The sequence below is a fragment of the Struthio camelus genome, chromosome 2, assembly GCF_040807025.1.
Source record: "Struthio camelus isolate bStrCam1 chromosome 2, bStrCam1.hap1, whole genome shotgun sequence".
NCBI classification, from domain to species: domain Eukaryota; kingdom Metazoa; phylum Chordata; class Aves; order Struthioniformes; family Struthionidae; genus Struthio; species Struthio camelus.
The window spans coordinates 34,619,009-34,632,666 of NC_090943.1; the positions used below are offsets into that span (position 1 = coordinate 34,619,009).

General features: G+C 34.9%; 1 protein-coding gene across 1 annotated transcript in view; it reads right to left on the reverse strand.

Annotated features, from left to right (window-relative positions):
- Window positions 1-453: 453 nt before the first annotated feature.
- SNX13 (sorting nexin 13) overlaps window positions 454-13,658 on the reverse strand; it is a 79,777-nt gene continuing 66,572 nt past the window's right edge. The window contains 7 exon segments of the mRNA XM_068935044.1: window positions 454-4,037; window positions 4,573-4,685; window positions 5,899-5,967; window positions 7,717-7,862; window positions 10,412-10,483; window positions 11,626-11,787; window positions 13,137-13,247. Coding sequence (XP_068791145.1) covers window positions 3,790-4,037; window positions 4,573-4,685; window positions 5,899-5,967; window positions 7,717-7,862; window positions 10,412-10,483; window positions 11,626-11,787; window positions 13,137-13,247 — 921 coding nt within the window. The 3' untranslated portion in view covers window positions 454-3,789.

Genomic DNA, 13,658 nt, shown 5'->3' on the forward strand with positions numbered 1-13,658 from the left:
AAAAAATTACTAGTAACTAATGCTTAGTAATCAGTTTATATGACTAAGCACTAATTAACATTATACAAATAGCCAGTTTTCTCAATTTGTGGAGAATGGAAAAACTCATGCAAAGCCAAATGTCTCAGTCAAAACTAAACATTCTAAGTCCAAGTCTGAAGTTTTCTATTTCTTATAGTAACACTGAAGGCAAAAAAATAAAATAGTTGTTTCAAATAACATTTTATTTCTCCACCTGTCAAAGTAGAACACTCTGGCTTCAGAAGAAAAGGTGATGTTCAGTTGTTAAAATCAAAACTAGTCTATAAAGTGTTTAAAACAAAGGAATGATTTTTTTTTTTGATGACACTTAATAGTAATAATTATCTGTACTGATTTTTTCAGGCCTAAGGAACATTCACCCGCTGGTGAGAGTTACTTTAAAAGAACAAACAACAGTTAGAGGCTCATAAATATTCCTGTTAATACTTTATTAGTGTAATTTTTTTAAGCTTTCTATTGGACAGAACATAAATGCAAACTCCAAATAAAAATTCAGAGTTTCTGCCATTCAGTAGAAGTGACCATGGCAGTCTGTTTCACGTTGGTTCTTTGTTAAAGAAAGGAGATGGAGAGGGAAGAGAGAGGAAAAGCATCAATAGAACAATTAGGCACACAGCTGACACTTACTGTACAATGATATGCACAAGTAACTTATAACAGCTATATTCATGAGATGTGCTCTGTAGATTTTTTTCCTTGTAATATGAGCTATGCTCAGATGAGCAAAGACCATTCAGAACAAGGGAATTAACAAGGAGTAACAAACAAGACTTTTAAAACAAGTCCTTAAATAAACTAATGCAACAACAGAATGCAAAATTGTTCAGCTGAGAAGACATTTTTAACCTAGACCTCAAAACATTAAAAATTCATTTATTTTACAGTTACTCAAATACACATGCATTAAATGAAAATATTGCACAAAATTAAAATTTAGATTGTTGAATTTATATATTTTTATTTTGGTACACATTCTGGTAGCACTTAAAATTTACTGTTTAGTTCTAGCAGACACCAGCAGCACAAGCTTGAGGATGAACCAAATGAAATATTCAATTGCTTATTTCCTCTTAAAAATAATTAAGGCTAAAACAAGTGCATTTGTTGACAACGGCGCAATTTTCAGTGGCCAGTCACAGCACTCAAAGGCCAGAAGATACACCCAGACAGTTTAAGTGCTGTACATTAACATTCAGTTTTAGAGACTTTATAGGAAGATGGATAGGAACATGGACTGCATGGGTTGACAGGGCGGATATTTTAAACGGGCAACAGGCAAGCCATTTAAATAAAGATACACACAAACTCTTTTTAACAAAAAAGTATTCATTTCTGATGATTCTTGCCAACAGGCACCAATGATTTAGGAAGCCACATTCTGTAATTAAATACAGAACTTCAATACATATATACACATACACACATGTATATACGTGTGTGTATAGGTATACATATGCAATAAATTCATTAATTACTTTAATAAACATGGTGAATTATGTTCAGTTCACATTCCTAGAGATATTATTTTATTTTTGTACAGATTTGTACCAGATAATTAAAAAAAATACCAAATTTGCACATGACCACTATTTCCTTGAAATTTATCATGGTACCTATAGATAGACAAGAGGTTCCACAGACCTGGCAAAATAATAGTTTAACTTTCTATTTTCATACTGTGTAGTAAATTCAGTGATTTAAAAGACATAAATAAGATTTGGTAGGATCAATGATATATTCACTATATCACCAAGGAGAGCTGCTGAATGATCTTTTATCAGTCAGATGTCAAGAATGCTACAGCACCCCTGACATTAGAGGAAGATACAGGCAAGTAAACAACCGGAACTGGCTATGTTGATTACTTTACACAGGAACTCAAGAAATGTGCTAATTTCAACAGCACTTAATCACCACACTTCTACAGAACCTGCAGAGAGGAAGGGGGAAAAGTCTCTTGCACATTTTCCAACTTGTCTTTCTGGAAATCATAAAAGGCAGGGATTTAATTTACAGTCTTTAGTTCTGTGATAAAGAAAAAACAAGTGCACTTGAGCCCATGCATACTGTATGAGAATGTTAACAATACAATATGATCACCATTAAGTAGTAGGATAAGAGGCTACATTGCATGAATAGAGTCCATGAGAAAAAATGATCTATACATAGGATTCACTCAAGTTAACCAGGTCCCATTTTGAGGGCCTTCTGTCTTCTCCTCTTAGAACGCTTGCGTGAAATAAAAGGCCTATGTTTCTCCCTCACATAGAAGGACCATTTGTTCCCACTTAGACAAAAATTACTATAAGGATTCTTGATCAATAGTTATATCCTACATAATGTTTAGCATTCAGAGAGGAAAAAAAAAAAAAAGGACTCTATAGGATTACTTTCTATTGTCCCAGAGAGTAGTCCTCATAAACTACAGGGGACTATGAAAAAGAAAATACAAACTGAGATATACTGTGGCCAAACAGAATTATTCAGTTGGACATCATTATTCTTAACTGGACATAAATTACCTGATGAAACTAAACAGAGAGATGTGGGGCCCTGATGTCAAAATTTTATTAAAATTTTACACTATGCAAAAAATAAAAAAGATTATTTAAAAAAATATTGTAGTTTTATCTCCTTTTTATTTTCATATATACACTGAGATGCGTTCAGGAATTTCCAAATGTTTGCATATGACTTTAATGAAATCTTGTATCTGTGAGGAACCAACTAATTCCAACATTTTTCCATACGAGGCTTGGACAATGAAAGGTAAGGAATCTTTAAATTAAGCAGGACAGTCTTCTACACCCAAACGATTTTCAGATTTTACTGGGGAGTTGTTGTTTGGACTGTTTCTTAGTGCAATTTCCTCATCCTCTAACAGGACGTCTATTCTCTTTGAAACAGGTCCCCCCTTCCTTCTACAACGATCAAATTGACACATGTTCAAATATATCAACTGAACATGACTATGATGCCCCTTCTCTGCTGAAGTTACATGCAAAATGTATGTCAGGTGCTATAAGAGCAGAATATGGCCCTTAGAGCTACAGAACAATCAAAATAAAGGTTTTATTTTTACTGCATCTCTGCCTTTCATTACTAAAACCCCCAAAAGATCTAATGTTATTTATTTTTCAAAATACAAAGGGTGAAGTTAATGTGATATAAAAGCCACATTATCTCAACCTTTCTTTAATAAATGTACTTTTGTGATAAGGGTATCCTATAACTCCCCTCCCCCCGAACCTGCTGTTCCAGAGATTGCTTTTCCTGTTAGCTCAGCCTTTACAGGAATGTTAAATAAGACCTACAGAACCTCAACAGTCGTAATGTAGAACAATCCCACCTGATTCTCACACATTGCACTATCTCCCAGTGCCAAAACATCCTTTTCCTCCATTAGATCACTGTAGTTGTGCTTTACTCAGCCTGGCACTTTTCACTGCTGGCAAAATATCGACTCAGGAGCAGAAGGAACCACCATCCTTACACAATGGACCAGTATTCTTCTCAATGTTGCATGAAGATGCACCAAATCATTTAATACACACAAACCCTTGTGGTAGTGGTTGAATTACAGGTGAAGATGAGAAGATCCACAGGTCTTACAGATGCATTAATAATCTAATATGTGACACTAAGAGACTGGTGCAGAAATAACAGCATGTGAGTTTGAAGCCCCAGAGCATCTGCCCAAGTAATTAGTCCTGGACAAACATACACCAGCTTAATAGGTTTGGAGTGTCACCTTTTCTGTAAGGAAGGCGCTTGAGTAGAATGTAGTCTCTGCTTATACCTCTGCATCTGCTTTGACCGTGAATGCAGTTTGTTGAAGAGCTCGTGAAACTTGTTTTGTGGAAATAAGGTTTCTAGGAATCTCTCCAGAAACACATAAACCATTCTCTTATTCAGTTGACTGTGCTGGAACATTTCAAAGACCCGAAGAATGCCTTTTCGTGTTGTCTCAGCGCCTATGATGTGCTTCAGTTCATCTACAAAAATGATAATTACACAGAAGTTACATTTAAACTTCTACCTCTGGGTTAACAATATCAACTTAAACTGAATGCTATATCTTTCAAGTAATTTACCCAGAATTTTTTCTTTTTAATTATGTAGCTTTGAATTCGAAGTTACGCTGCCTCTGTTGTACATACTGCTATTAAAGTAGAAGTCCTCTTACAGCAGGAAGAATTTCTGAAAGTTACTTCACTTTTGTGCTACATATGTGAAATTTTACAGTGATGTCACCCTGCACTAGAATGCATTTCACATGCATTTCATACAGAAAATGTAAATCCTCGAGTGTAACTAAATACAGAGATGGTTCTAAGAAGATTACAGTTGCAATATCAAACTATACATGAAAGTCTTCAGGGCTTTACTATTTAAAAACCTTTTTATTTAAATGCAGTTCATAAGTCAACACTTCCTCTCAGTATTTCAACATTCAACAAGAATACTGATGTTAAATCCAGCAACAATGTATGGTAAGGATTGGTTGGCTTCAATTGCAAACTCACTCACCTGGCATTACCTCCAGTAACTTAGTTTTCCCTGCCACTCTTGTTCGCATTCTAATAGCTTTGTCTCTCCGTGGAACAGTCTCTGCTAAAATGCCATTGGGCCAAAAAGCATCTCTGTAATAAAAGCAAATCTGTCAAAATACATTAAAATTTTATCAAGAATTCTTGAAGTGCTCCTTTTAACCCCTCAAACCCACTTCATAGAATAATACTAGAAAGTAACTTGCACACAACCTAACACAAATTTCAAACATTAGAGCAGGAAAAAGAAAGTGAAAAGAAAATCATAAGCAAGAAGTAAAATACACTCAGTCTATTAGTGGTTACTGAATGCTACTTTTTCCTTGCATTTTAGTACAAGAATCATGAAAGAAAATTAAGGAAGTTTTACGCACCAACCTGCTTCCAAAAACATCCAAACATGGCATATTTGTTACACAAAATATGCATAATTTTTTTTTTTTTTTTAACCAAACAGTCTCTATTGCCACCAAGGGACTGTAGGCTTAGGTGTATTAATTGCTTTGTCAGGCCTCTGATGAAAGTTATATTATCTGTAAAAAAAATCTAAAGCTGAATGAAATAGTTTCAGTGTAGTGTACACCCATGCAAAATATATACCTTGGTTTGAAAAGCTATTTCGCTTTAGTGAGTGACGTTCTTTTTCTGAGTAAGACACACACATTTTTGTTCACAGTTTTATTAAAGAATGATCAAATGTCCAGTGAGGTATGACCCGTTGGCTGCTAGGTTATCCTACTTCATACCTTACATCCCAACCCCTTAAAATAAACAAACAAACAAGCGTTCTTGCTCAACAAATACCGTAGAAGGCATTAAGACTTTTAGGAAAGGGAACGATGTAACCAGCAGATTCCTCTAGCCAGTTTTTGCCACTTTCAAACTCAGAGTTCAGTTCAGTTGTTATATTTGCCCATGCAGGCAATACGCATTAACTTAGAGCTAGGTTTTAGAGTAATAATGGTTGCTTGCCTTCTAGCACAAGAAATACACATGGCTTCCTGTAAACAAGCCACTTCATCCGCTAATATGGTGAAACTCAGAAGTAGAAGAGTACAGTAATACGTCAGGACTGGCTAAAAAACAACAACAACAACAACAACAAACCTTTCAGGAAGACAGGAACACCCCAAATTCTTATTTTTCTTCACTTAAAAAAACACTTAAAAGACACTTAAAAAACATGGTCTACTCCTCAGTGGAATGCTATTAAGTAAAAATGATTTCTTCATGTAACAAGGAAGGATACACAGATATTAGACATCAACTGACAAGTACATCGTATTTAACATCAGAAAAGACATACCTGAAGCGTTTCACTGCATCTGCTACTTGTTCAGGAGATGTCATCCAGTCAACATGATCAACTATTTTTCTAAAAATCAAAGCAGCAGGTCAGTGGTGTCTCTCATTTTATTGTTTAAAAAAGAACAAATAAGCATAGCATTTTACAGCGTATTCCATGGCAAACAAATTAACATTTCAGCTTTTCTCCAACTCCATAAGTAGGTTCTATAAAACTGCACACTGGAAAGGCAAACACTGCTAAGATTGAGTCTCTCTTCTTTGAAAACTACTGAGGCTAAGTCTTTTTATATTTGAGCAAATAAGAATACTAAGCATGCTGGAAAACAAGAGTTACATCTCACATCAGCATTGTACGTTTGTTTTGCTTGTAGAGCTCTCCTCCACACATTCAAAGGGCAAAAGTTTTGCTTCTGTACTGGGTAGCACAGAACTTAATTAAAAAGTTGAATTATTGTACTTACATAGGTAATTACTTCATAATCTTAAAAACAGATATGGACTGACCATAAACCTCGATCTCCATTCATCAAATACACATGGCTCAATATCCAAAACCAATACGTTTATGGAAACAAAACAATTATCTGCAAATCACCATAATCCCTGGACCATTTTCCTAAACACTATTTGAATCTCGTTTTCTAAGAAATAGAAGAAGATAATTTTGCTGCAGAATGACATTAAACCTTAAGGATCTGCTAGAACAAGGTATGACTGCTACAGCAACTGAACGAGAGGAACCTGGGAACAGCAGAAATAGTACCCAATCTAGAAGCAAAAAAGTCCTGCACTCAAGTCGCTGCAATAAGAAAGCAGGGCAGGTACACGTATTCAGCCAGTAATGTTACGGCCTGAACACAGCAAAAAGTGTTCAGAAAGTCATTCAATAGGGTGGCAGGTTTTGGAAGCACAGTTCTCCAGATAACTGCTTGGAACCTGTCATCTGGCCTCTAGGAAGGTTTGTATCTGAAACAGAGCCAGTGCTGCTGTTATTACATGGCTGCATCACAACTGGTACCACAAGAACTGCCTATATCTGAAACAGTGACGATGAAAACATCGCAAATATGCTGGTGAAGGGGAAAAGTTAATGCTACAATGAGGAACTCCTCGAAGGAAGTGTTAAGAAGCTATTGTTCACCTCACAGCAAGTAACAGCTTTTGATTCACTGCACTAAACCAAAGTGACAATCTAGTGTCACTCCTGTTTCTAGAACGTTTTTTGTTCTTTATTGACATTTCAGAAACAAATGATTAGAAGAGAAAACCGGGAGAGAATGAATTTCTACGCTGGGGACAAGAAAGGTAGAAAAGTTACTTATCTAATTTGCATTGCATATGGGTGAGAAAGGATACAGGTGAATTTATGGAGATATATAATAACAAAGGGCAGAATGAGCATCGTAACAGTGCTTTCCCTTTCCCCTTCCACTTTTAGCACCACATAGATGGAACCAGACATAGCGAAGGAAGCAATAAACAGTATTAACAGCAAAAAGTATTATGTAAAATACAGGCTAAAAAGGACAGACAGCATCGTTATTAAGTTGTTTTCGCAGAAAAGTGAACTGCTATAAATACATTAAAGGTCTTGTGGGAGTTCTCTAGCATACAAGTACTAAAGGAATTTGTGTTTCACCAATGTTTTGTGGTTACGCCTGTTTTCCACCACATTTATATTTGGATTATTGATCCTCTGTAAAGGGAGAAGCATACAGACCTACAACAGCATAATTTAATAATACCAAAAAGTATTTCTAGATACTGTCTACATGGCCTCACTCACACAATAATTCTACGTAGAGAAAAACAGTACCTATTAATTGTGTCACCATACGTTGCCCTAATAAGTTGCTGAAGCAGATTTTTTATATTTCTTCTTAACCACTGATTTCTTTCCTTTAAATCGAAGACTTCATCCATAAGGAGCAGCATTACTCTCAGTGGAATATTGTCATCCACCTGATCAAGTGAACAAAAACACAAGCAATACATTTTTATTTCAGTTAGGGAAAGCTATGCTTCTAGTAGCTACTTTGCAGTTCGAATGCTTCAGTATAAGCAGAACAGTGACAGAAACATTTTGCTCTAGGTGTTTACTATAGTATGAAATCTTCCATAAATCTTCTATAATATGACTAATAGCAGATAAACTAGGCTTAAATCCACTGAACTTTAAAATGAGACTTAAAGAGAAATGGTTACTTCACCAAAGCTGAGCAAAGTTCTTCCTAAAGAGTCCAACCTCCTCCTTAGGCTGCAGTGCTCCCGAGAGCATAACATGAAAACTCTTCAGGCACCTTTTCTTTAGTACCTTTTCTTACGGGAAGCAATGCTGCCAAATTCAGCAGTGGGATATCACTTTTTAGGTAGTTCTATGAACCACTTTTTATTTAGAAATAATTTAAAGTTGTGGTTTTGTGACTGTAGATTAAGAAAAGTATCATCATTTTATTACTTAAAAAAAGAAGTTACATAGATTATTGGTTTAAAAACAAACAACTTTAACAGAAATCCTAAAACATGTAACGATGTGAAATAATTTTTTTAAAGATGGATAGTGTACGCTTGCAGGAACTGTCAACATTCATGTTATTTTTAAAATATTAAAATGTGAAGGAGAGTTTACCCAATGTTGTAGTCTGACAGCAGATTTTCATGTTTGACATTACTGATTTTTCTTCTTATAGACACAACAGTAGCTTCTTATTGAACTTATGGCACGCACATGATTATATGCAAAAATACAAACTTACACATTGTCAGACTATTGGGGTTGTGGGAAACAGTATTTATTTAGAGAAGTATTGCACAGGAGACCATAGCTTATTTATCTAAAATACAACATAGGAATTCTATATTTTTGGATTATTTAAATCTTATATGCACTATTAAAAATTTAGGGAATACCAACCATAAACTTATTAAATCCTCAGCAAAATTCATTAAGACTGAATACACTTTCTCTCTGTTTCTGGATTGCAATTTTTACATTCTAAGCATAGGATTCAGTGTTTTTTTTTTTTATATTTTAAATCTGATGTGGCTGTATCTGGGAGAATAGTTTCAGCAGCTAACATAACATTGCTTATTTTACTCATGTTGGCACTATATTGATAATGTCACCATAGAAAAAAACCCAAGAACTCACAGCTGCATAACTTTTTTTTGGGTAGAGTGCATGAGTACATCTATCTTCAGAGTGAGTTTATAGGGTCAGAACTGTCATTTCAAATGCATATACAAATTATGTTCTTGGTACAACTGGAACACCGACAGTGGATTCATAATTCTGTTGGAGATGTAATAAGGCCATACATACATCACGTACGTAGTATTGCTTCCCCAAGATTAAGAAACAAGAAATGTAAAATTCTGTTCAACAAGCTGATTTGGTGACTCTAAGTTGTGAACAACATACCTTAAAATAGCAGTTCACAGTTGAAAGGTTTCAAAATATTATTTTCAAGTGTTTCTGAGAGACAGATTTCAATATTACTTAGAAGCTAACAAGCTGCAATCAAGAATTCTGGCTTCTATTCATTTTACAAAAGATCAATGAAATATTTATGGAAACGCTGCTCATGTATTTAATCTATATTATTTTGTTTTGCCTGTGAAAAACAAGAAGCCTCAGGAGTTTGAAGACAGACATTTTTAATAAACAACTTAAAAACACATAGTCTGATATATGGAAAAACAATGGTAAAAGAAAACCGGTAGAACTCACGTCCTACGTTATTCAAGCAAAAAGACATTTACCAAGCCGTCACAGCAGTTATGCACAGGAAGACAAACTGGAATGCTTTGATGTGACCAAAAAAAAAAAAAATGAAATGTGAGGTGCAGAACAGGTGCAGATTTATGACCATAGCAAACTGCATAAAATCACTGGTAATCTTACGGCCTTTCTGTTCTAGTTAAAGCTTTTTTTTCAATTTTGTTCACATATATAATCAATGTTTCAGTCAAACCAATAGCAAAATACCATAGCTTATGAGAACATCCAGAGCTTAAACCTCATTTTCAGGTTTCGATTATTACTCATTTATGTATTTTAGGCATCCACATAATGAAGGTTTATTACTTAGAAACATATTTCAAAGTTTTTTCTGTAAAAACACATCAAACTACTTCTGACCCATTACATAAATGTTTCCTAAAAAGTTACCTCAAAACCAAGATTTCATAAAGTGCTGCTGACATTCTGGCCCCACAGTATCTTTGAACAGACATCAGTTGGAAGAAGGAGAGAAAGAAAAGTCCTACAGAAGCAGCAGTACATACACTGTAAGTTACTGCAGTACTGTGCAAACCATTTCAGCACTGAAACAGATGCTAAGTTTCAGATGGAACTATGTTAATTTCCTAAAAAAAATTAAACACTGTTTGTAAGTGCCTAGTGTAGCATCAGAAAAAAAAAAACCAAACAAGTAGCTTAACACAGAATAAGCAATTCATTAATTTGATTTTAGAGGAGTCATCTTCGACAGGACAAGAGTCAGACTCACATTGTCATCAATTGGTGCTGCAACCCGGCAATGTTCAGGATCTGAATAGGTTTTCTGGATCAGAGGAGGCACCTATAATGAAAAAGGTAGTGCTTATAAGAGGGAAAAAATACTATAGAATGTCAATAAATCAGATCAATTTTCATAACCAACTTCGTTATGAAAATCAAAACCAAACATTTAGTCAAATGTCAGTCACGTGGCACAGGAGATATAGATATACATAGTACTCATTTAATCTTCCAACAAATCAAGCCTGTACATATTCTCAAATTTACTCTGTTAAAACCATCCACATGTATATTTAGTCCAAAAACACCCCCAAAAATAAACAAACAAAAAAAATCAAAAACTGTATCAAACTGGAAGAAAAATTAACAGTTTTATCCTGTGTTTTCTGAAGTGACCAGTACTTCAATTAAAAAATACCTATAAAGTCATATGGGACTGATATTTCTTCTTGAACTTAACTGCTGCCTGGTCACGGACTTGTCAGCGAGTACAACAGCAGATACATTGTTAGTCACCCAACAGTGCAGCTAGTACCAATGAGTAAGTCCAGACCCAGTAATTGTCTCTGAAATAACTATGTTTTCCAAAAAAAGCCCCCGATTCATTCTTCCCCTTCATGGTTTAAGGGTTAACTCATCTCTGTTACTGGAGATAACTGTTTTGCTAATAAGAAATGCAGCAGTTCCTGACCAGAAGAGCTTCTGCCCATAGCTACATAAAGAAAGAAGAGGGCAAGGGAAAGGCAGGTAAGATGGATGTGTTAGGAAGACTACTTTCACAGAACTTCTAGGTAGCATACCTTGCTATCACTCTTCATTTTTTTAAGGTATTATATTTTAAAAATGTATCAGATGAGAAAAAGATAACAGCAGTAGACGGCAGGATAGGCAGGAAAAAAAATTGAGTTAAAAAGAGAATGCAGCGTGGAATAAGCAGAGAAGAGGTTATCTCCTAATTCTGAGTTTCAAGATTCATGTTCTATTTTTTAACGTGTTACTTAATAGCAAACAGAACTCCACATTCGTAGTACAACGACTGCTGAACTTTATTACAAAGGTGTAGGTATAAAACAGATTGCTTTGTTATCTAGTGACTAGCACTATAGTATAGTCTTGATTCTTCACTATAGTATACAATAAGTTTAAATGAGGTGATAGCTAGCCTCCTAGTAATTCACTAGTACGTAGTGAATATTTTCTTACCTTGAAAAATGATTGCTTTATGTCTTGTCCCAATCTTTCTGACATTTTACCCATGTTGTCTGACATTTTAGTCATTCCCTCTGCCAGGCTGTCAGGGAGAGACTTGACTGCATTTGATACATTTCTCATAGAATTACGCAGTGGGTTTACAAATGTGTCCATCTGAAGGGGAAGATGTTTAACCAGAATTGCATAACCTATGAGGACACTAGTACATGAATACACTATGAGAAGTATCACACTATTCTAGTGGACAATAATACAAAGAACAACTCTTAATTGCTTAAGTTCACTACAGAATGCAGAGAAAAGTTTCAGCTTCACTTTCACTTATATATCTCTTTTCTTAAAGCCCTACTGTAACTACTGATATCTTTCAACAGATCTTTTTTCCTGATTCATTTCCATTTTCAGTCCCTCAGCTTTTAATAGCTTGAATTCTTTTTCCTTTTCTTATCCATTTAGTGAACTTTCTCCTCTCCAGGCCTACTTCTTCCAGATGTGTTTCATTTCTTGCTTTCAACTCATTTCCTTTGAAATGTGCCTCTTTCGCATAACATCAGAGTACTACGACTCACTGTCATGGCAAACACCAGACACAAAACAAACAAAAAAAAGTAGTTCCGTGAAGAGTGCTACAATTTTTCTTTCAGTATATATTTTAAATTCAGTCCAGATGCACATATTCTAATTTAATGCTGTTACAAAGATAAGACTGTGAAGAACCCAATAAAGTTGGAAAGCAAATCTTATTCAGTCATTACGTAAACTTTAATAAATCTAAAATTAGAGCTTTTTACTCTATTTCAGTGTTAAAAGTTTAAGGAATGTAGCTAGAACAATTTGAAGCAACTATATAGTTGCAGATGCTTACTATATAAAAATCACTAGAGGTTAGGAATAACTCTAAGAGTCTATAAGAATTTGCAAAGCAGCTGCTCACATGTACTGGTCAGCTGAAGAAAGAATTACTTGCTTTAAGAAAGATCTGCTGCCTAACAAAAAGGATGCACAGCTCAGATCTCTGTATTTGACCAATGGCTCTGAACGTTTACATGGCTAAATAACAGCAGCTTTGGAAGGGAAATGCATTTCATCTGCTGGGCTGAAGAGCAGAGAGCGTGGTAACAGCAGCAAATATAGAGTAAAGAATTGAAAAAGAAATTAGAAGGAATGAGACTACAAAAAATACCACAAATGTCTTTGACAGAAAGCAACTTGCAATGTATATGCTTTTTAAAAAGGCTTAGTGCATTATACAGTGTCCAATTATAAAGTTTTATTTCTTTGTCACACAAATAAATGTACCTGCTCTAAAAATGTTACATTTTTGGTTCTATTTGTTCTCATTTCCTGAGACATGTTGTCACTCCCTCACACAATATTAAAGCAACTCACTTGCAAGCTGTTTTGTAAAGTTTAATATCGCTTTATAACCACTATGCTTAATGCAATCATCACACTAATAAATTCTCCACTCAGGTTTCATAGATGATGAATAACATTCTTACCTTCCGTGCAAAATCTCCCTTCCCTTTGCTGTAGGCTTTATTTTCCAGGAAGTCATATACATAATGGGCTAAAGCTGGAGAAGCTTTCATCATTTCAGGATTTAACAAAAGCTGAGTAAAAGAAGTTTTAAGTCACTTTTTAATAAATAACGAAGGCCATGTCATTCACTTTATCAGAAGTTTATCACTCACAATCAAAATTCAGATATGCATAGAAAGACACTACATCTTGTAATGCATTTTCTCATTCATTCCCTAAATTTTATTAAAACTTTACACTATTCCAAGGGTGGAAACAACTTGCTGCTTCATCATCACCCGTAATTTTAACGAATATGCTAAGTATAGCCTCGGACAGAAAAACACCAATCTTTACGACCACTCAAACCTCTCCAAAAACTCACCAGCACAAAACAGCAACAACTAAAATACATACATGAATTTATTAAAAACCAGCACTTATCTTACACAGGAAAAATATTAATATGCTCTAAAAAGAGCAGTTAGCTATCACAATAGTTT